This window comes from Malaclemys terrapin, chromosome 25 (assembly GCF_027887155.1).
Source record: "Malaclemys terrapin pileata isolate rMalTer1 chromosome 25, rMalTer1.hap1, whole genome shotgun sequence".
Classification (NCBI taxonomy): Eukaryota; Metazoa; Chordata; order Testudines; family Emydidae; genus Malaclemys; species Malaclemys terrapin.
This window is the reverse complement of record NC_071529.1, coordinates 8,481,448-8,504,034: the sequence shown is the minus strand read 5'-3', so window position 1 is coordinate 8,504,034 and position 22,587 is coordinate 8,481,448. Positions and strand designations below refer to the sequence as shown.

General features: G+C 42.8%; 1 protein-coding gene across 2 annotated transcripts; it reads left to right on the top strand.

Annotated features, from left to right (window-relative positions):
* Positions 1 to 1,830: 1,830 nt before the first annotated feature.
* Positions 1,831 to 21,907, top strand: CCDC47 (coiled-coil domain containing 47). Of its 2 annotated transcripts, none has more exons than XM_054014360.1 (13): positions 1,831 to 1,942; positions 6,725 to 6,990; positions 7,873 to 7,980; positions 10,660 to 10,834; positions 11,196 to 11,317; positions 12,762 to 12,827; positions 14,140 to 14,241; positions 15,970 to 16,080; positions 16,692 to 16,777; positions 16,965 to 17,023; positions 18,000 to 18,109; positions 19,728 to 19,895; positions 20,210 to 21,907. In XM_054014360.1, the coding sequence occupies exons 2-13, from the start codon at positions 6,730 to 6,732 to the stop codon at positions 20,288 to 20,290; spliced, it is 1,449 nt and encodes a 482-aa protein (XP_053870335.1). In that variant the 5' UTR covers positions 1,831 to 1,942; positions 6,725 to 6,729; the 3' UTR covers positions 20,291 to 21,907. The 2 variants fall into 2 exon arrangements, with proteins under 2 accessions (XP_053870335.1, XP_053870336.1); XM_054014361.1 differs by lacking the exon at positions 1,831 to 1,942 and adding an exon at positions 6,018 to 6,038.
* The last annotated feature ends 680 nt before the right edge of the window (positions 21,908 to 22,587 follow it).

The window sequence follows — 22,587 nt, the reverse complement described above, 5'->3', positions numbered from 1 at the left end:
ATTCCCTGATCAATGAGGGAGTCAACAAGCATGTGGACAAGGGTGATCCAGTTGATATAAGTATGTTTGGACTTTCAGAAAGCCTAACTAAGCAGTCACGAGTCAAAAGGTTGTTACAAGGAGGAGGGAGAAAAATTGTTTTTCTTAACCTCTGAGGATAGGACAAGAAGCAATGGGCTTAAATTGCAGCAAGGGAGGTTTAGGCTGGACATTAGGAAAAATTTCCTGTCGGGGTGGTTAAGCACTGAAATAAATTGCTTAGGGAGGTTGTGGAATCTCCGTCATTGGAGATTTTTAAAAGCAGGTTAGACAAACACCTGTCAGGAATGCTCTAGATAATACTTAGTCCTGTCATGAGTGCAGGGGACTGGACTAGATGACCTCTCAAGGTCCCTGTCAGTCCAATGATTCTATGAGATAAGAGGGAAGGTCCTCTCAGGAATTAGTAACTGGTTACAAGATAGGAAACAAAGGTCAATAAGGGAAATAAAGGGTCAGTTTTCACAATGAAGAGAAGTAAATAGTGGGGTCCCCCAAGGATCTTCAGCAATGACTAAGGGGGGGTTACAATAAAAGGCCTATAGAATCATAAACGGTATGGAGAAAGTGAATAGGGAAGTGTTATTTCCCCTTCACATAACACAAGACCTAAGGGGTCACTTAATGAAATTATTTATTTATTTTTTAATTTTAGGCAGCAGATTTAAAACAAACCAAAGGAAGTACTTCTTCACACAACTCACAGTCAACCTGTGGAACTCATTGCCAGGGGATGTCATGAATGCCAAAAGTATAACTGGGTTCACAAAAGAATTAAATACATGCATGGAAGATAGGTTCATCAATGGCTATTAGCAATGATTATTATTATCAATGGTCAGGGATGCACCCCCATGCTCCAAATGTCCCTAAACCTCCAACTCCCAGAAGCTGGTCCTGGATGACAGGGGATGCATCACATGCAGTTGCCCTGTTCTGTTCATTCCCTGTGATGCATCTGGCACTGGCCAATGTCAGAGCCAAGACAGCAGGCTAGCTGGACCTAGGGTGACCAGACAGCAAATGTGAAAAATCGGGACAGGGGGGTGGGGAGTAATAGGAGCCTATATAAGAAAAAGACCCACAAATCAGGACTGTCCCTATAAAATCAGGACATCTGGTCACCCTGGCTGGACCAACGGTCTGACCCACCAGTATGTCAGTTCTTGTGCTACAAAGTCAGTTTGGGGCCTATGAAACGTCACCTGGCTGTGATGCTGCGTCACCATGTGGCGATGCTTCCATGCAGCCTGGTGGTGTTTCAAAATGACATCATGACAGTGACAATGCATTGGGGGGGAGGGAGAGCTCAGTGGTTTGAGCATTGGCCTGCTAAACCCAGGGTTGTGAGTTCAGTCCTTGAGGGGGCCACTTAGGGATCTGGGGCAAAATCAGTACTTGGTCCTGCTAGTGAAGGCAGGGGGCTGGACTCGATGACCTTTCAAGGTCCCGTCCAGTTCTAGGAGATGGGATCTCTCCATTTATTATTATTATTATTAATTATGGCTGGGCCATGCCGTGGGATGTCACCACGTTCCCTTACATCACAGCCCTGCTTTGACGTGACGTCATAGTGCCAGGGACTGGCATTTGCACGGATGTCAAGGGGCTGCGACGTCAGCTCCGGTGCTGCCGCGCCGTTGCCGGGCGGCCGGTTGTAGCGCACGTGGTGGGGCGTGAGCAGGAGTCCCGTCCCCCCGCCCGCAGGCCCGGAACTCAGCGCGAGGCCGCTGTTCCCGCGGGCCGCCTGGGAGCGGCAGCAGAGCCGGAACCCCGCCTCCCTGCTCGCACTGCGCCTGCGCTCACCTACGCAAAGCGCGCAGCGGGCGCAGCTTGCGCGGGGGAGCTGAGCGCAGCGAGGCTGGGCCTAGGTGGCGGGCGCGCGCGCGCCGGCCGGACTCAGGTAAAGGCGGCGGGGCGTGGGACTGGCTGGGAGCCCCCTCCCCTCCCCTCCCGCCCCGTGCTGGGAAGCGGCCCTGGGCCCCCCCCCCGAGAGGCGGGGTTGACAGGCCCCACGTGGCGCTCGCCTCCCTGACCCCCGGAGCGGCGCTTTTCAAACTTCCCTTCTGCGGAGCCGGTTGAAGGAAATGGTTGATGCCCGCGACCCAGCGGAGCTGAGGAGGAGGGGGGGCTCGGGGTGTGGGAGGGGCTCTGGGCTGGGGTGAGGGCAGCGGGGTGGGGCCGAGAATGAGGGGTTCAGGGTGCAAGGGGGGGCTTTGGGCTGTGGGCTGTGGCAGGGGGTTGGGGTGCAGGAGGGGGTCAGGGCTCTGGGCTGGGGGGCAGGCTTGGGACTGGGGATGAGGGGTTTGGGGTGTAGGAGGGGCTCTGGGTTTGGGGGGGGTCAGGGCTGGGGCAGGGGGTTGGGGTGTAGGAGGGGGTCAGGGCTCTGGGCTGGGGATGAGGGATTTGGGGTGTAGGAGGGGGCTCTGGGTTTGGGGGGGCTCAGGGCTGGGGCAGGGGGTTGGGGTGTGGGAGGGGGTTTGGGCTGGGGGTGCAGGCTCTGGAGTGGGGGATTTGGGGTACAGGAAGGGATTCTGGGTTTGGTGGGGGCTCAGGGCAGGGGATTGGGGCATGGGGTTACTTCTGGCGGCTCCCAGTCAGCGGCACAGCTGGGGTGCAGAGGCAGGCTTCCTGCCTGTTCTGGCACCGCGGACCGCGCTACGCCCCAGAAGCGGCCAGCAACACATCCAGCTCCTAGGTGGAGGCGCACAAGTGGCTTCCTGTAACTCTCACCTGCAGGTACCGCCCCTCACTCCCATTAGTCAGGTTTCCAGCCAATGGGAGTGTGGAGCCAGTGCTAAGGGTGGGGGCAGCTCGTGGAGCCCTGTGGCCCCCCTGCCTAGAAGCCGGACCCGCTATTGGCCGCTTTCGGGGTGCAGCGCAGTGTCGGAAAAGGTAGGCACTAGTCTGCCTCAGCTGGGCAGCACCACCAATGAGATTTTTAACATCCCAGTCGGCGATGCTGACTAGTGCAAAGTGACCCAGTGCCTTACGTGCCATGACCCAGTACTGGGTTGCAAAAACACTGCTCTGGCGAAATCTCTCTCTCTCCCCCCCCACCCCCCCCTTTTCCAATGATGCTGACTTCCAAACTCCTAATTTCTCTTGCTGGGCCGTGTGTGGCAGTGACCCCCCCCTTAAGGGCGCTGGGGTTCTGAGCCCTGGTGGGCGTGCCCTGGGCATGTGGAGCCTTGCTCTGCCCGTCTGCTCCATTGGGGTGAGACACCAATGTCTTTCGGGACCCTGCCTGCTCCCAAGAACAGAGCTGACAGGTGGAGTAAGGTGGAAGAGTGTGGTGTGCACCCAAGAACTAGGGCACAGCTAATTTTAGGTACTTTTACCTTGACTGTGTGTCTTTAAGGACTTGTCACGAGATCCTGGAAACTTGCGCTCCCTACAAGAAACAGTGCCACCCCATCATATAAGGTCCTAAATTCCAGATAGCACCGTGGCTTTGTGCCCTGTGGGGTAGGGCATTGCTATGAGTCATTTTTTCAGTTGTGGAAGCTGTGAGTTAACTGCCAACTCTGTTCTTGCACCACGTGAATTGTGGTGACCACACAGGACCCACTATGAAGTACGGTGCTTCAAGCAGTTTTTTGCTTAGGCCTCCATTGCTGCAAATATATTCACTGTGACACCCAAATCTGTTAGTTAAATACCTCTTGGGAATCGCAGTCATAATCCATTTTTCATATGACTTTACAGAAGTGGCAGGGTACTTGGTAATTGGATATGCTTTAGTAGTCTCAGAATTCCTTATTCCAGAGGAATGAGAGATGTTCCTCTGATCATATAGCCCGACTGAGTTGATCTTTTTACCCGTATAATGCTAGTTCTCTCTTCATAAGTAGTATCACTATTTTCATTCAATTCACATAAAATTTGTGGAACTCCTAAGGAATATTCTAAACTTCAGTGCTTTATCTAGCTGCATTGTATCTTGCTCATGCACACTCTTGTACACTTCTTATTTAGGCTGTCTGTCTAGAGTGGAAGGCCTTCAAAAAAGGGACTCATTTGTTATCTCTCTAAAATAGTTTGGATGCTCTGGGGCCATGCAAGTACACCTCTACCCCGATATAATGCTGTCCTCGGGAGCCAAAAAATCTTACTGCGTTATAGGTGAAACCGCGTTATATCGAACTTGCTTTGATCCACCGGAGTGCACAGGCCCGGCTCCCCAGAGCGCTGCTTTACCGCATTATATCCGAATTCATGTTATATCGGGTCGCGTTATATTGGGGTAGAGGTGTAGTACTCAAAGGTATATCACATTAAGGTAACAAAAAATGGTTTCTGTTAGTTTCGGGTAACTAAAACGAAAGTCAACATTCAAGTCAGCACCACAGTGAGAATGAGAAAGATGAGCTTTGCTTCCATCAAACTTGGTGGTAATCCTCCACAAGTGTCTGAAGTGCTGCGGTTGACTTAGCATTGTTCTTAGAGGCCCCAGTTGAGACCTCATTATGCTAGGCACTGTACTATTTTAGGAGTTTATGATCCGTAGACAAAACAAAGTGGAGACCAGGGAAACTGAAAGTGAAGTGACTTGTCCATGGTCACACCACAAGCTAGTGGCAGAGCTGGGAACAAATCTCAAGTTTCCTGTGTCCCAGTCCAGTCTCCTATTCAATGGCCCACACTGCCTCCCAGTGAAACAGCCATACTCTTCCCAATTTTCTTTGCCCAACACATAAGAAATGGGTCCAGAATAAAAGCAGAAACTGCTCAGCAGGACCCATTCCTGGACGCACATCTTAGAATGATTGAGAATATGTTGTTTGAAAGTAACAACACGATTGCTGCTTGCTGTTTCAAATGATTAGATCAAGTGTATTTTGTGATATTGATGGTGCTATTGCTACCTAATTTTTCCATTTAGTGACCTGACTACATAGGTAATAACCATCACAGGTGCAATCTCTTATGTTCTTTAAAATGAACAGAAAATGGAGAGAGTTGGTCACTCGGACATTTGATGAGTGATACTGTTGGAGAGAGTATCAGAGGGGTAGCCGTGTTAGTCTGGATCTGTAAAAAGCAACAGAGAGTCCTGTGGCACCTTTAAGACTAACAGATGTATTGGAGCATAAGCTTTCGTGGGTGAATGCCCACTTCGTCGGATGCATCCAACGAAGTGGGCATTCACCCACGAAAGCTTATGCTCCAATACATCTGTTAGTCTTAAAGGTGCCACAGGACTCTCTGTTGCTGTTGGAGAGAGAGTGTCTTATTAGGAGTACAGAGTTGATAACTTAGTCCATCTTTTTATCCTGACATGGGTAAAGTGATAGATATCTAACTTATATATTGTATATGTTCCCAAGGACACTGTGGTAGGCATATTTACTAAATAAACAGTAGCAAATACTCCACCTGTAGCTGCAATAAACTATGTTGATTTCACTATTATTTAATTTTAATGTGCGCATTCCCTTGCTGTGTCTTTTAGATCAGGAATCTGGTGCAGGAAGGCTTTTCAGTATAAGTCACCACTGTTAGTAAGCAAACTGACTTGATTAAGGTCAGACTATGCTTCCCAATTGGCTAGGCATTGTTTGTACAACTGTTTTTATTTCTTTATCAGGTGTGTATATAAATGATGTACTGTACCAATGCAGAGGGGAAACCCATACTTGGGTGTTAAGCAAACACTTGATAAAGGAACCAGAAGCATGCGTACATGGGTCAGGCATCTGTACATCCTCCATTCCATTATCCAACCTTTTGTCTGAGGACCTGTGTGTGTCTATGTGTGTACATATGTATATATGAAGGTAAAAAGGAATGTTGCCTCCTCTTTGAATAGTTGGTGAGAGACTTTAGCAGGAGTAGCCAGACTGGTCTGTGGGACCAGTTCTCAGAATTCAGTGCTCTGTCAGTCCTAGTTGCTTGCTATGATTGTATGGGAGGGAATCTCTGCAGTCTGCACTTCCATATTAAGCGAGAGGGTCTGCTACATGCCATGTAAATTGGATGTAGCCTTCAGGCTCATGGTAAGTTGCTAATGTGATCCATTGTATACTTTTTAAGTGCCTTACTATATAGGGAATAGGATGTCAATGTCATTTGTCCTGAACTGCAAAGACCCCTGTCTCAAACCTGAGAGGTGTGAGTTGCATGTTGGAAAACTTGAGTAGAGAGAGAATTGCATGATTATTATTTATTTTTTTAAGAAAAGCTGGAAAAAAAAATCTCTAGAACTCCTCTTAGTTGTGGGGAGGAATAGGAGTATGAGAATTTATCTCTTTCCTTGGGGCTGAAGCCTCTTAAATTAAGATTTGGCAGTTCTATAATGTATTTCATGCCAGGATCTCAAAGCATTTTACAGACAAACCTCTATGTGATGTAAGTATAATATGAGGTACCTTCTCTAAGCCTCAGTTCACCCATCTGTAAACTAAGTAACTTGTCCCCAAATCTTTGATAGAGCTGGGAAAGAACCCAGGAGTCCTGTCTCTGTCTCTTGTGCTAATCGTTAGATATATTTTCACAATCCACCCCCCACTTTGCCTTTTAGGGAGCCTGAGCTCAAAAATTGATTAGATGATGTCTTATAATTGTACCCTCCTTCTTCTGCATTCCCGTAATCGGGCAGATGTTTAATGCATTAGGACCCTAAGCGAACTAAATAACTTCCCCCTTCTAACCTGAGTGTTTTGTATTTGAATTTTTTTTTTAGTGACAATGAGGAGCCTGTGGATCTTCCTTGCTGTTTTGTTTGCCTCATGGGGCTTTTCTTTGGCCAAGTTTGATGAATTTGAGGACGGAGATGACATTGTGGAGTACGATGATAATGACTTTGCTGAGTTTGAAGATGTTACTGAAGATGTAACCACAGACTCTCCCCAGAGGATCATAACCACAGAAGATGATGAGGAAGAGGCCACTGTAGAGCTTGAAGGTCACGATGAGAATCAGGAGGACTTTGATGATGCAGATGCACAGGTAATGTCAAATTCATGCCGTTGCCCCTCTTAGCCTCTCATTTGAAATGCCCTTTCAGTTATCAAACCAGGATCCATGATTGTTCTTGTACTATACCCCAGTGCAGTACTTATGCTGTGATCCCATCAGATCTTCAAGATATGCAGGGTCTGGCTGGGTCAATATTTAGATGGAATATTTCGAAGAGCACCCAAGATATTCAGATAGTGGTACTCTTCCTTTAGAGTCGGTAGTGAACCCATTGTGGTGCTAGGGAGAGCTCTGCTGCTGGATATAACATCTTCCTAGTGAATTGTAAAATGGAGATCCAACTAGTTGCATTCATTAAAGATCCCATGGCACTTCTGTAGAAGTAAAGATGTTAACTTCTGCATCCTGGTCCAACTTGGGAGGCAATATATAATCACCCTAAATGTCCCATACAGTTTCAATTGCATGTAGTCATCTTCTCTTCCCATCATAAACTTTGTAATGCTTTGCTGTGTCCTGTTGAGAGCTTGCTATGATCCACTGCAGAGGTAGGTGCATTTCAGTGATAAATAAAACCGTCTTTTGAGAATCATTTGGGTATTGGTTAATAAAGCACTTTGATATCCTTGGGGTTGTAAGGCACTTGATGCATGTAAGAAAATGGCTGTTAAATCTTCATAAAATTGTGCATAAATATTTTATTGCAGAAATGTTCCAAATTAAAAAAAAACACTAATACCCAGGTGATTTTCATTGATCTTAACTTTACAGTCTCAGCTGTAACATTGTAAAAGAGACTGCTGCTTTAGAGGGATGATGCATAGCCCTTTATTTTCTGTCCCACATCTGTCATATTTGCCACGTGCTTACCAGGCTTGAGATGTTTAGACTGTTTGTGCTCTTATCCCTTAGGAAGGAGATACTGAGAGTGAGCCATATGATGATGAGGAATTTGAAGGCTATGAAGAGAAAACAGATGCATCTCCCAGCAAAAGCAAAGACCCCATAACAATTGTTGATGTAGGTATAAATGTCGGAGTGTCTTTCCATTCGGCACTTTATGATTTATTTGTAGTATGGTAGTCCCTAAAGGGTCCTGCAGAGAACAAGGCCGCCTTGTTCTAGCTGCTGTACGGACATAATTAAAGGTAGTCTTTTGTCCTGAAAAAATTACAACCTGAATTGACAAGACAAAGGGTGGGAAAGAAAACTGCTCAGAGACATGACATGTCCAACGTCACATAGCAGCTTAGTACCAGAATTGGAATTAGGTCTCCGGAGTCCCATTCCTGTGCTCCTCTGCACTGGATTGTGCTGATTGTCACAGATTTGTAATATGACATTTGAAACTGATGTATTCAACTATACATGGCTTGTTCCTTAATGTGTAAACAACTATGTAAAACTGCTAGTACTTCCCACTCTTGTGCACTCAAACTGAATTGGCGTCATATTCTGGTCTAGTTTATCATCACATGGGAATACAGATTTCCTTAATATTATGCCCATGATCAGTAAATGTCTCTGCAACAAAAGTAACCGTGTTTTAAACATGGGTTTTGGCCAAAGCATCTTTGAATATGGTTTATCCTTACGTTAGAGAGAGAAAACATGCTATAACCATAGTAACAAATCATGTTTTAGTTAGTGTACCACAGCTAAAACATGATTCGCTAACACGTTTGTGTATCTTGATTACACAGGCAACAAAAGAACATGTTATGATGGTTATAACAACTGTATTTAAATTGTTGGGTGTTTTAAGTGTAGCTGGGGTTGAACATTGCAGATTTGAAATATACAATATTTAGTCCTCTTGATGCCAAAAAACCTCTGAGGCTTTTACAAAGCAGTTCAGAGACAAAAAGGGCAGAGTTACATTTTTCTAAAATGGTGTAATCAAATGTGTCAGTGGGAAATACCTCATCATCTCTTTTTTTCTGAGGGGCAATATCTTGGCAGTAAAACTAATAACCAACCTCTAATGACTTCAAAAAGAGAACTCCATAGAGAGACAGCAGGATCTTCCTATTAAATTTTGGTCACTATTTGCACTATGGCTCCTAACTGTGTTCTGAAAACACTTTCAAAAGTTGGTCACAACACAGTTGTAATGCATCTTTCAGTCACACCTTTTGTGGTGCTCAGATAATGCAGTGATGGGCATGGTGTCAGAACCTGAGCAGAAGTGTGTTACAATTGTGATGAGGTGCTAGGCTGACTACACTGGAGATTATTCGTTAGCACAATCTGGCTCTTGGAAAAGAAATCTTTTCTCCACACTGGTCAGTGATCCGGTATCAGTATAAACTGTGTTGGGCATATGCTATGTTCTAGGGCGCAATTCAGACCAGCGAGAGGTTGTCACTGCTTGTCCTGTAATCCTGCGTGCCTTAAAATGGTCTGCTTCTGTTGCTCCCTATCGAGACGCTTCCAGCCAGTGTACAAGCATGCACTGAGTGTCTGTGTGTTGATCAGTTCTTGTTCAGCAACTCTGATAGCAGCAGCCTGCTTGTTATACCAAAGTCATGCTCTGGTCTCCACTAGCTTTGGTTACTACTAGCCAAATGATCCCAAAACTGTGTGCCCAGAAATGTCCAGCCCTCTTCTGGAATATTCAAAGGAGTAATAAGGTCCGTTGCTCCTCTAAAGAGACCAAAGCATAGCAGCTTGTTGCTTTAACTGAGTTAATAATCACTTCAAATCAAACATAGTACTTGGTAGATTTAGAATAAAAGTAAAAGAGGTTTATTTAATCAGAGAGAGATTTTACATGAGGTCAGATATAAGCGATAATGTCAGATATGGTTACAAACAAAAGTAAAAACGCTTTCTATGACTAAAACTCAACAGGCTACAGTCTTGGTTCAAGGTAAGGTTTTTACCACTCTTCCTTCTAGCAAGATGGCTGACCATCACCTTGGTCAGGATCTCCCACAAAATACACAGTGCTCCATTCCTTAGTCGTCTGAGTTGAAAGATAATTTGGGGTTCTTTGCCCCCCTCTCTTTTATAGTCCGGTGAACTTTTGAAATGTATCCCTCTCAAAGTTCAGTGCCCCTCCTGTGAGGAAAAGTGCCACAGAGTCTGATGGAGAACTTTCCATGCTGGTTTCTTGCCCAGAGGTACTTTCTGCAATGTAAATTTATCTGCCCCTTCAGCTTCCAGTATGCCACTGGAGGGTCACTTGACTGTGATTGCCAATTGTCTATGATTGCACCTGGATTGAGGCTTTTTCTTTGGGGGGGGAAAAACCTGTTTACCTATTCCCCAGACTTGTCTGGGTCAAACACATTTTAGAATCATCATACAGAGGGAATTCGTAACTTCACATATAACATTATAGCACTTTACAATTCTATTAATAACCAGAGTGCTGTTAGCTTTCATATGGTACAACACAAGGCATATTTTGTACAAATATTAGTGCAGTAGTATTTAGAGTGTGAATGCTTGGAGCCTAAGGTCAAAGAATACTGTATCAACTATCTTCCAGCATGATTGCTGCTAGTACAAAATAAGCCATGTGTCAGTAACAAAGTTGGCCCTAAGTAGGCTCAACTCTGTAGCATAGCTTTAGCGAAGCTTATCGCTGTCATTCAGGGATGAAGCGCTCTGGTAACTTACACGTTCCAAAACAAATGATTGTGCAGAATCCATTACATCCAGTAATAAAATTACTTCATTCACTCACCACAGGTCCCTGCACATCTTCAAAACAGTTGGGAGAGTTACTACATGGAGATCTTAATGGTAACTGGTCTTCTTGCGTACATCATGAACTACATCATTGGGAAGAATAAAAACAACCGGCTAGCTCAGGCCTGGTTCAACACTCACAGGGAGTTGCTGGAAAGTAACTTTGCCCTTGTTGGTAAGTTTTTGCAGTTGCTATGCCCAACTGTTCGCTGCTTTGAATGTGACTGGCTTATATGACTGATGAGAATGGGCTGGGGAGAGGAATAACCTTTTCTCTGGCAGCACTTGTTGAAATTAATGGCAGTTCTGCATGCATTGAAGTAATATACCACCCCTCCAATGCTGAAATGCGATCTAAATGCAGCGACCATAATGGTGTAGAATAAGTTGCATAAGAGAACATTAAGATGGCACCTGTAGTCCAATAGAATAACCCAGGAATACCTGAATTCTAATCCTAATGATGTCATTTCACTACTTGTCACTGACCATTAGCTCACACTTCCTTTTATTAACTAATATAGTCTTACTTTCAGGGGATGATGGCACAAATAAAGAAGCCACAAGCACAGGGAAGCTCAACCAAGAAAACGAACACATATACAACTTATGGTGCTCTGGCAGGGTGTGCTGTGAGGGAATGCTTATCCAGCTAAAGGTAAGGGTGGGGGAATCTTGCAGTATTGTTCCACTAACTAACATGTGGAAGTTCAAATTTTGGCCAGGTGCGCTCTCTCTCTCTATCCCCAGGTTGGGTAGCTAGAGACCTCGGTATGGCTTTTTCTTTTTATCATTCAGGTCAGCAGACTGGATTCCGAATACACCCAGGAAGCAGATATGCTGAATGAGTAGTGGCCATTTTTTACGTAGTCACTTTTATTATTATACTATAATTTTAAGTTCCAATCTGTCATGATCTGAGAAGAGTACCAATGAGTACTTCATACTTCTGGATAGTGGAGAACTCCCACTGTCCGGTGCTGTGGGGCAATTGTTCCTGGTCATGATGGTGGATAAGAGATTGGACTGTAAAACTGTCGGTGGTCCTTCAGTCTAGTAGTGCTTTTTTTGGTCACTGAATATATCAAGTCCTGGGTTTTGAACCAGTGGAATGCTCATCACCTGGATGGGGGAGAACTTGTCTTTTTCTTATTAGCTTGGCAAAGCAATCCAACCTAAGATCAATAGAAATATTTCCATGATTTCCTCCCCCCCCCCCCATTTCAATGGAAAGTTTTGTGCTTGGATGTAAATATTTATTTCCCTGCAATGTTTACAAGCTGAACACTACAGATTTGAGCTAGCACCTGAGAACCAAAAAATGAAACCATGAGACTAATAATAAGCACCATGCTGTGCTCCAGTAGTAAGTGTTTGCAGCATCTACATTTAGCTTGGAGAATGAAAATGGTCCAAAAATAGCTTAAAATGATCAAAAGTAAACTGGATATTTACAATTTTCCATTTTAATTGCCTTTGCCTGTCATGACTATTTAGGCTGAAAATCCTATTTTTTCTTTTAACCTTTGAACTTCTTCTAACTACTACCTCCACAAACTTCCCATCAGACACTACAGCGTAGCCAGTCCCAAATTATCAGTCCCTTCGCAACTTTGACAACTTCATTTATTCATCTTAATGTCCATTTACTTCCATCTTAGCAGAAGGAGCTCTTAGTATTCTAGAAACAGATTCCAATGAGAAATGAAGTAACTCCGATGTCTTCCATATCAAAAAGCTGAATATTTGATTCATGCTAAATACATGCTTTTTGTGATCACTGGAGCAAATGCAGAATGGAAAGCGGTGTAGGTTTCTAAGACCTGGTCTCTGCACAGAGTGGTGCCAGTTTAACTAAAGCTATGATATTTATACCAATTAGTTAAACTGGCACAGGCCAAACTGATATAACCAGTTTTAAACCAACAGTCAGCACACAAAGTGGCACCAGTTTAACTAAGCAAATTTAAGTTAATCTAGTGAATCTTTGTGTATGCAGACAAGACCTTAGCTTGCCTGTAGATGCTACTACATTCCAGTAAATTGCTAAATATGCAAAAACTGCAGCACTGTCTACTGTACTAAAACATTCTCTCTTTCAGTTTCTCAAGAGGCAAGACCTTCTGAATGTACTTGCTCGTATGATGAGGCCAGCCTGTGACCAAGTGGTATGCACTCAATTCTTTACATTTACTGTGCATAGTTCCTGTTGCATTCCTTCAACTCCACTGAGCTTTTGGTCTTTCCCACAACTAGCCAGATGGTGGCTTCAGAGAGAAATGCAGCTTTCTTCCATCTTCCTTCAAACAAAGTAACTCTGTGAAATGATCTGCAAACACCATTCACGTTCTTTTTCTCTTTTATGATGCACCAGACTTCTGATGACTGGTGAATTGTTTGTGTCTCTCTGGGTTTTACTGTTCATGTGGTTTTGTGAACTAAGTCCGTCACACTTTGACTTCATCTTGACAAAACTTGCTTTTGGACTGGAATCATAGATTCTTAGAGTTGAAAGGGACCTCAGGAGGTCATCTAGTCCAGCCCCCTGCTCAAAGCAGGACCAATCCCCAACTAAATCCCCAAGTCCCTAAATGGCCCCCTCAAGGATTGAACTCTCAACCTTGGGTCTAGCAGGCCAATGCTCAAACCACTGAGCTATCCCTCCTTTTGTGACTTGCAGTCTTGAACAATTGTTCTGTCTTTTGAACCCTTTTATGAGTGCAGCCTAATCACACTGGGTAATCTGTTATCTGCCCTGTATTGTGCATCTTGTAAAGCTAATTGGTGTCTAGCAGCTGTTGTGTTAGGGACAATGGGAGCCTATATACCCATATACATGCCCTGTCAAAGTATAAATGCCAGTATCCACACAGTATCCATTAGGCATGCTGTAAGGAAAATTTTGGGGGGGAGAGATGCTCTGCTAGTACTTATGAGGTTTTACTTTTTCATATATTTTCTGTTATAGTTTAGTTTTTATATTGTTGGTGTTTTCTTTATTCTATCTTGTTTAGAAGTGGCAAATGCATGCAAACAGTCTGCTATTGGCTATCTAGTATGCTCTCAAACTAAGTCCTCCTAAAGCTCTGCTACGTTGCCCATTGCCAATAAACCCTGAGATTGGGAACTCCGCTTTCTAATTGTGTTAGACATTTACCGTATGGTTTTAGGAGTGAGAAAAGAAGCCATTAAGTCCAGACATAAACAGAATAGCTTTATCCATGTTGAAATAACACCTGAATATAGTAGCTGGACTGAGATTTTCTTTTAGATATTTCAAAAGAAAAGGTACAGCTAACTTTGTAGTGAAAACATTTGTTCCACAATAAGAGTTGGATCGGTCCATTGCAAGTGCTCCATGGCTGGGGGAGTCTATTATCGGGGTCCTAGTCCGTGATTATGGCTCCTAGGTGCTATGATAATACAAATAATTAATAATCGTATAAATCCAGTCACTATTGCTGTCTGTCTTTTTCTCAGCAAATAAAAGTAACAATGAATGATGAAGATATGGATACCTATGTGTTTGCTGTTGGAACAAGAAAAGCCTTAGTGCGACTTCAGAAGGAAATGCAGGACCTGGTATGTGTGTGTTCAAGTTGGAAGGAAATGGATAGTTCAGGCGATTGGGAATGGGGTATAAAGGCTTTCATCTCTAGGTTGCTTGTTCAAGTTCAGGGCCAGTTTGGAATAACTGAAAGTTGTTACCAGCCGAAGGCTAAGTGGCCTAGAAGAATTAATTTGGGAAGTGCGTTCTCAGTCCTGTTCCCAGTGGACAAGTATCCACATCCGAAAGCAACTGGCACTGACTTGCTTCTGTATTGGCAAAAACAACGAGGAGTCCTTGTGGCACCTTAGAGAGACTAACAAATTTATTTGGGCATAACCACTTCATCAGATGCATGGAGTGAAAAATACAGTAAGCAGAATACACCTCTACCTCGATATAACGCTGTCCTCGGGAGCCAAAAAATCTTACCGTGTTATAGGTGAAACCGCGTTATATTGAACTTGCTTTGATCCGCTGGAGTGCGCAGCTTCCCCCTCCCCCCGGAGCATTGCTTTACCGCGTTATATCAGAATTCGTGTTATATCGGGTCTCGTTATATCGAGGTAGAGGTGTATATATTATAGCACATGAAAAGATGGGAGTTGCCTTATCAAGTGGGGGGGGTCAGTGCTAACGAGGCCAATTCAATTAAGGTGGAAGTGCCTATTCTCAACAGTTAACAAGAAGGGGTGAATATCAAGGGAGGGAAAATTACTTTTGTAGTGCTAACGAGGCCAATGCAGTCAAGGGTGGACGTCGCCCATTTCCAACTGTTGACAAGAAGGTGTGAGTATCAGCAGAGGGAAAACTACTTTTTGTAGTGACCCATCCACTCCCAGTCTTTATTCAGGCCTAATTTGATGATGTCCAGTTTGCAAATTAATTCCAGTTCTGCAGTTTCTCGTTGGAGTCTGTTTTTGAAGTTTTTTTTGTTGAAGAATTGCCACTTTTAAGTCTGTTATTGAGTGTCCAGGGAGATTGAAGTATTGCAATTTTAGCAGAAGGGAAAAGGAACTTCTTTGTCACCTTTACAAGGGGTCTCTTGAAATCGAGTTAACAGGTGCGCTAAATTTTTTGCTTGATCTCTCTTAACCCAGCCCCAATTACTTTGTCCAATTTTGAAAAATCTACTCACTAGTGATGACTGGGGAACTTTCTCTGGCAAGTCAGCGAGCCTAAGCCATCAATTTCGGCAGAATTTAAATTTTCACGAACAATCCCCTCCTTAAAAAAAATCCACTTTCAAGTCTTGATACTTTCAACGAATCTTTCCTGATGTGACCAACTCTGTAGACTACTCTAGAGCCACCGCTGCTGCTTGTAACTTCCCCAAACAGCAGCAGCAAAGTGAAATTGGCAAGATGTGGGTCAGTTTTGCTGCTGCACTTCATTGTACAGGCTTTGCTATATTGCCAAAACCAATGTAAGATGCATCAGTTCCCTGATATATTCATGTCAGCATATCCCTACAGTCAATTTTCATCTCATCTGTAAAAATCAATTGCAAGTACCCTCTCAAAACTTAAAAAAAGATACTAAATTAAGAATACAATATATATGTTAGTATCTGGAGTGTTATGGTGTTGTGGGAGTGTATTTCATGCTGAAAATGTCTGTCCTCAGTCAGATGGAATTAAGAAACAGTAAATCATGTTTATTTGTATTTCAGTACTGGCCAGGATCCCCATTGTGCTAGGCACTGTTTGAACCCAATAAAAGAGAGACACTTTTTTTTTTTTTTCCTCTTCTCCTTCCAACAGAGTGAGTTCTGCAGTGACAAACCCAAGTCTGGGGCAAAGTATGGGCTTCCAGAGTCGCTGGCTATCCTGTCAGAGATGGGAGAGATCACAGAGGGAATGATGGACACAAAGGTAACGTTGAAAGAACAAGTAGAAACTCTCAGGCATTTTCTTGATGGACTTGGCCATTTTAAGGCTGAAGTTCAGTGTGGAATCTCTCACAGATGATACAGCAGGGAATTGAATGCCACATCGTTCTCTCCCTTAGAGAATCCTAAGAAACAAAGCTCCCAAAGCAAATGCAAGAGACAGAAAATAGATACAGTTGTCAATGGAGCAAACATCTGTATTAACTTTTATATATTAGCGTATCCATTGTAAACTTGGGACTTAAGCTGTCATTTGCCATGCTGACGTAGGCAGAGCAGCGTTGCCAAAGTGGTGTAGTGTTAAAGACCTTCAGTATACGCCTTCAAAGTTGTGGCAGAGCATTGGATGAAATGTCATGCCCCAAATGAGAACTCTCCATTTTACATCCTTGCATTGCTAACATTCACCCAGGACAGGGATGTAGTTTATCTGCATGGAGTTCTTCTCTAGCAAGAGTCACTAAATCAAGCTGGTAACTTTAGCACAAGAATTGTCAAAAAGCAGAACGCAGAGACAATATAAGCAAACCATTTCAGGGGACGGGTTGGAGATGAATTGGTTATATGAAAAACTAATCTCCGTTTCTCTTTCAGATGGTACATTTCCTCACACACTACGCTGACAAGATTGAGTCCGTCCATTTTTCAGACCAGTTCTCCGGTCCAAAACTTATGCAAGAGTATGTATGAAACTAGACATCTTTTAATAGCTATTATAACAGAGTAGCAGACAATGTATAGACTGACATACTTGTCTGAGTATTCTAGCAGTATCTAGTGTGTGTTAAGAAATACACAGTGCAATGTTATGTCCATATTTTGTGTTCTCTTATTCCAACTACACCTTTATTTCCTCTCTTCTGCCAGGGAGGGTCAGCCTTTAAAACTGCCCGACACTAAAAGGACACTATTGTTTACATTTAATGGTAAGGAAAGGTTTCTGATAACTTATCTGTTAAAAGTCTGATCACAGTGCTCAAGCCATGCCACTTTTGGGATAGTAGACAGTATTTCTAGTGACTTAAATGCAAGTAGATAAAGGTACAGGATCCCTGAGTAACAAGTGAAAGGGATGCAATAATGCACAGTAAGGGACTGGGTGGTATATTGCATTGATAATGGAGCTTTGGTTCTCTAGGTTACCAGTACAAATTCAGCCCAGGTCAATAATGATCAAAAGTCATTCTGGCCTGATTGCAGTTTTATGGTATTGGGGGAAGGAATTTGTTTTCTGCCCACTTCTTGTGGGCAGATGTCCATATCCCACAAGCCATCACCACAAGTGGCGATGATGGCCAAACAACCAACTTGCCAAAAGTCAAGAATTGAATGTCATCCCTAATGGTGATCCCATTAGGACAGGGAGGGATAGCTTATGGTTGCGCCTGTTGCTGTCTGTCCTGTGCTTGTTTTTTTGGATTAATAGAAGCTGTCAGGGCTGCCAGGCTTTAGCACCCTTTAAATTAAAAACAAACCTACAGGGATTCCAGTTATTTTCAGCAAAGACCAATTTTTTCCTTCAAATGCATACACAAACTTCCCATTGACTACAGAGGAAGCCGTGGGCATGTGAGAGGGCAAAATGTGGCCTTTAAATTGTATTTTGCAATGATCAAAGCAGGAATTTCATACCTGTATAAAAACATGGTTGCAGCCTGTATTCTTAATCAATCTGGAAGTATAGTATGAGAGAAATGTGCCTGCTGCCATCTGAAGTATCTGAATTTAATCTCCAAAGCAAATACTTCTGTTAATTAACTCATTTTTAAAAGGAGGATTAGAGCATCTTTCTTCGCAGACTTTTATAAGCAGGCTGAGCAATGTGGAGAGGGCATTCTAATTAATAGCAAAAGCCTTTCCAGTTTCCCGAACTAATCTGATGAAAATGTCTTTGCTTTACAGTTCCTGGTTCAGGCAACACTTCCCCAAAGGATATGGAGGCTTTGCTGCCTTTGATGAACATGGTTATTTATTCTATTGACAAAGCGAAAAAGTTCCGTCTAAATAGAGAAGTAAGTCACATGCTCCTGTGTGTGTTGCTGTCAGATAAGATATAAAACTACTTATGGTTAAAGGTCCCATGGTAACTTTTGTAAGGGGAAGAAGGTGCATCTGAAGAAGTGGTTTTTTTACCCACGAAAGCTTATGCCCAAATAAATTTGTTAGCCTTTAAGGTGCCATCGGACTCTTTTTGTTTTTGTGGATACAGACTAACACGGCTACCCCCTGATATTTGTAAGGTGAGGAGCCTTAAAATTCAAATGTAACATCTATGGTGATTACATTCCACTTGCCTTAAATCATATGGGGAATATCAGTTGGATTTGATATTCTCTGCTTCCTGTTGCATAAGAAAAGTATTCAAACTATTGCACTCAAGGAAGCCGATACAACCACAGTCTTACTTGGCCATGGGAGGCAGGGAGGGGTGATTAGAGATGGCAACAGTTATTTACAGTTGAGTATCTGCAAATAAAAGAGGTAGTTCAGTCTGAAGAGAAGGTGAAGAGTTCAGATGATCAAGAACCAATGCACACAAAGGCCATAGGAAAGGGTATTTGCAAATAACTTTAAGAGGTAATTAAATGAAAGGCGGTATATAAAGATCTTGCATTTATTGTCTTTAGATGATAAACCTCCATATCTGGGATGCATGTTGGTATGGAAAATTCCTCTTAAACTTTTTAAAGCTTCCTTGAAGTAAAAGAGACCATATACTTGCCCATATCTTACTAATATGTGGTTCCACTCTGAAAAGTTATTATATTAAAACAAACAAACAAACAAAAATAAGTAGCCCCATTTTACTCAGCAGCAGATCTGCTCCATGCATGTATTAGTCAGGCCTGCTTGCTTTAGTAACACAATTTTTGTAATTGCTTTTTACACTTGTTAGCTCTGCAAAGCCAGTAGAGCTGAGGCTACGTCTACACTACGGGGGCGAATCGATTTCAGCTACGCAAATAGTGTAGCTGAATTCGACGTATCTGATCCGACTTACCCCGCTGTCAGGATGGCGGCAAATTGACCGCCGCGGCTCCCCTGTTGACGGCGCTTACTCCTACCTGGGCTGGTGGAGTACGCGCATCGATTTGGGGATCGATTATCGCGTCCCGACGAGACGCGGTAAATTGATCCCCGAGAGATCGATTTTTCTACCGCCAGTCCGGGCGGGTAGTGAAGACCAACCCTCAGAGTGAACTGGCTTCTCTTCCTCCTTGTATAAGGCCCATAGAACTAGGTACCAGACAATTATGCCTGTGTAATGGGACTGTACTTGTGTGACTGTGGGCTTAACTTGACTTGCAGAACCTTTACTGCTGTTGAAATAATGAGGAAAGAATCCAGTTTCATACTTAGGCCCTGGGCTGAGTTTGTACAGCTGACCAATATTGGAGAAAGGTGTGGGGACCACACTTTTTACACGTAAACCAGACAGGTTTCATCTGAAAGCGATACATGTGGAATCACTCTTTCAGAGTAGAACTGCCATTTAAATACTGAGAGGAGCTATTTTCAGTGTCTGTAGCTATTCCAGACACTGTCCCTCTTTTTGCTTGTTGGAACCTTGCCTTAGTGCCAATCATTTATCTGTATTAACTGTTCTTATTTCTGTCTCTTGGGGGAAAGGGTAAACAAAAAGCTGATAAGAACAGGGCCAGAGTGGAAGAGAACTTCCTTAAACTGACACATGTGCAAAGGCAGGAGGCTGCCCAGTCCCGCCGGGAAGAGAAGAAACGGGCAGAGAAGGAGCGAATTATGAACGAGGAAGATCCGGAGAAACAGCGCCGGCTGGAGGTATAATGGCTTTTCAGAACAGCTAAAGCACTAACAGCAAGTGTCTCCCATGCATTACGAGGCTCACTTGTAGGTATTCCAGAAGCATGGCAGTGTATTATCTTCTGTCCTGCTGGAGATCTGACATAAAGTGGAGCTGGTTTTCACTTATGTATTGATTTGTTAATTGTTTGCCAGTCTGTGTGTCTAGAGGAGACTGCATCCTGAACACAATACCTTAATTAGCCGTGGTATCTTGACCTTCTCAAATTGTCAGCTTGCTTTTTCAGTGAGAGTACTGACGTTCATTCAGTTCTCTGTATCCTTTCCTCCAGGAAGCTGCTTTGCGGCGTGAGCAGAAAAAACTTGAGAAGAAGCAGATGAAGATGAAGCAAATAAAAGTGAAAGCCATGTGAAACCGTTGTGGGAAACTCGATCTCAGTGCCCTATGTAGACTTTTAATTCACAGGGTACAAAGAACTAGTTAATTTCATAACCTTACACTTCTTCAAATACTATTCACCATTAAAAGAAATGCTCTTTGCATCCATGCTATTTAACAATTAATTTAGGTATTACAGCAATATACAGATATGTATAGAGGGTTTTCGTCTCTGCAGCTTTCTTCCCGATGGTTGAATTATTTTGCTACTTCTGATGCTTTAAAAAAATCAAAAAACTTGCAACATCCCTTGAACTCCTTTTGTGATTTTTAAAACAAAAAAAGATTATAAACCTTTTAATCTTTACCAGTAACTTTACATCAGTGCTTTGATTGAGATTTTTAATGTTACAGGTAATTTTTTCCACTTAATTTAGGGGGAGGAAAATAGCCCCCCCCCCATGTTAGTGAAATTGCACAATAAACATTGGTGTGTTTCTATATCTGCATCAAGCTTGTAAAGGTGCAAAACATAGAGCCTTCCATATATGGTATGGATATTTCAGGGATTTAAAACCAGTATAGTTTAGAAAGATAACTTTTTTTTTAACACAGGGCACTGAAACAGTATTGCACAATCTATGCTATGGTTGGCATAAAGATAAAAGCTGTAGATCGGTTAGATATCAGGGAATGGCATACATGAGCACTGTTTCTTATCTGTAGTTGTGAATGTTGAAAGCGTAATACAATGTGAATTCTGTACTTTGTGTTTCTTCTTCAGACGCGAATGCATGGTGAGTTGGCAAGTTCCTCTAGATTTGAATACTCTTAGTGTACGAATTTGCCTCTTAAATATTTCCCTCATTTTGATGGCAACTGCTGCCTATTTAATGTTCAGCAAGAGGCTAGATTTGCAATTAAATATCCGTGCAACTTCTCTTTTCCCTAAGCAAAGAGAGAACTTTTTTAGAGGCTATATAGCTTTTTGATCTGTTGAAATAGTTACTTATTTCAGGATTTTAAGCTTGAGGTGGGGGAGAGATGCATGTGGAGGTAGGGGGGGAAGAAATGGACACAACTGTACAAGTACGCTGCTCTCTAAGCGCTGCATTTTATAGATGTTTCCTACCTAGAAAGCATTTTATTGTTTTTTGTAACCTACTTTATGCAGTTGTTTTTCTGGGGGAATAATCTGGGTGTCTTTCTCTTGCATTTTCTTGTTTGATGCTTTGAGTAAATAATTTTGTTCTGAGGCAATAACAATGAGCTGCTGTTGAAACAACATGTGCTAAAGGCCTTTGTTACCGCATGAGACATTTTACACTGATTTGAATGCAAAAATCTGTAATGTGATAGACATACAAAATATAATCATTTTTATAACAGCTGGTGAAAAGTAATTTAAAGCCAAAAATAGCATACAATTATGTGTAATTTTACTCTTTTAGCTCTATTTAGCTTGAGAGGGTGCAAGTCATACAATTTCACAAAGTTCTCTTTAAAGAAAATGTGAGTTTGTGCTCTTTTGAGTAAATAGAATGCTTTGCTGAAGTTCCATACACTTTTGGGCCATGGCAGCTGATTTTGTAATATGAACATTCATACGAACGATCTATGAAAAGAGTAAAATATAACTGAAACATTCTAACTGCCTTCTTTACTTTGGTGGACTCCTTGTGCCTTTTGAGTATAGCCTCTATTAAACCCTCGTATCTTCTATGAGAACTACTATTCTGTTAAAAAATGTACATCGAACCAGCTCATATTTCCACTCTGCTCCAGCAACTTGTCGTCATCAAGAGTGCTGTCTCTTAAGAGAAGCTATTATCTTTTGTTTCAGAGTAGCAGCCGTGTTAGTCTGTATCCGCAAAAAGAACAGGAGTACTTGTGGCACCTTAGAGACTAACAAATTGATTAGAGCATAAGCTTTCGTGGACTACAGCCCATTTCTTCGGATGCATATTATCTTTTGATCAGCCTTACAGTATATAAGCCCATCTAGCATTCTGGATAGAAATTGCCATATAGTACCCATTCTTTTTACATAGAGAGATCAAGCAGGTTTCGAGTGACTTTAGGAGCCCTGGTTTGCCATAGATGAAATACCAGTGCCCTAGCCCTTTTCACTTGGTAGTGCTGAGACCTTGCGGGGGGAAATGAGATTCTAGAATTTAGAGCACTAGGCAACAGCCCATCTCTGGGTCGTAAGGGCATGGGTAAATCTACGACAGTATTAATATTTTGGGAGGTAAGACTAGTCACAGGACAGTTTAATGTATCTCTTCAGTCACTAGATATCTTAAATCTTTCCAGTTTCATTAGTCATTG

Excerpts from the sequence above, each read along its gene's own strand:
- CCDC47 (XM_054014360.1), top strand. The coding sequence starts at position 6,730 with ATGAGGAGCCTGTGGATCTTCCTTGCTGTTTTGTTTGCCTCATGGGGC. Across the intron at positions 6,991-7,872 it reads TTGATGATGCAGATGCACAG|GAAGGAGATACTGAGAGTGA; the intron begins GTAATGTCAAAT and ends CTTATCCCTTAG. Across the intron at positions 14,242-15,969 it reads AGAAGGAAATGCAGGACCTG|AGTGAGTTCTGCAGTGACAA; the intron begins GTATGTGTGTGT and ends TCCTTCCAACAG.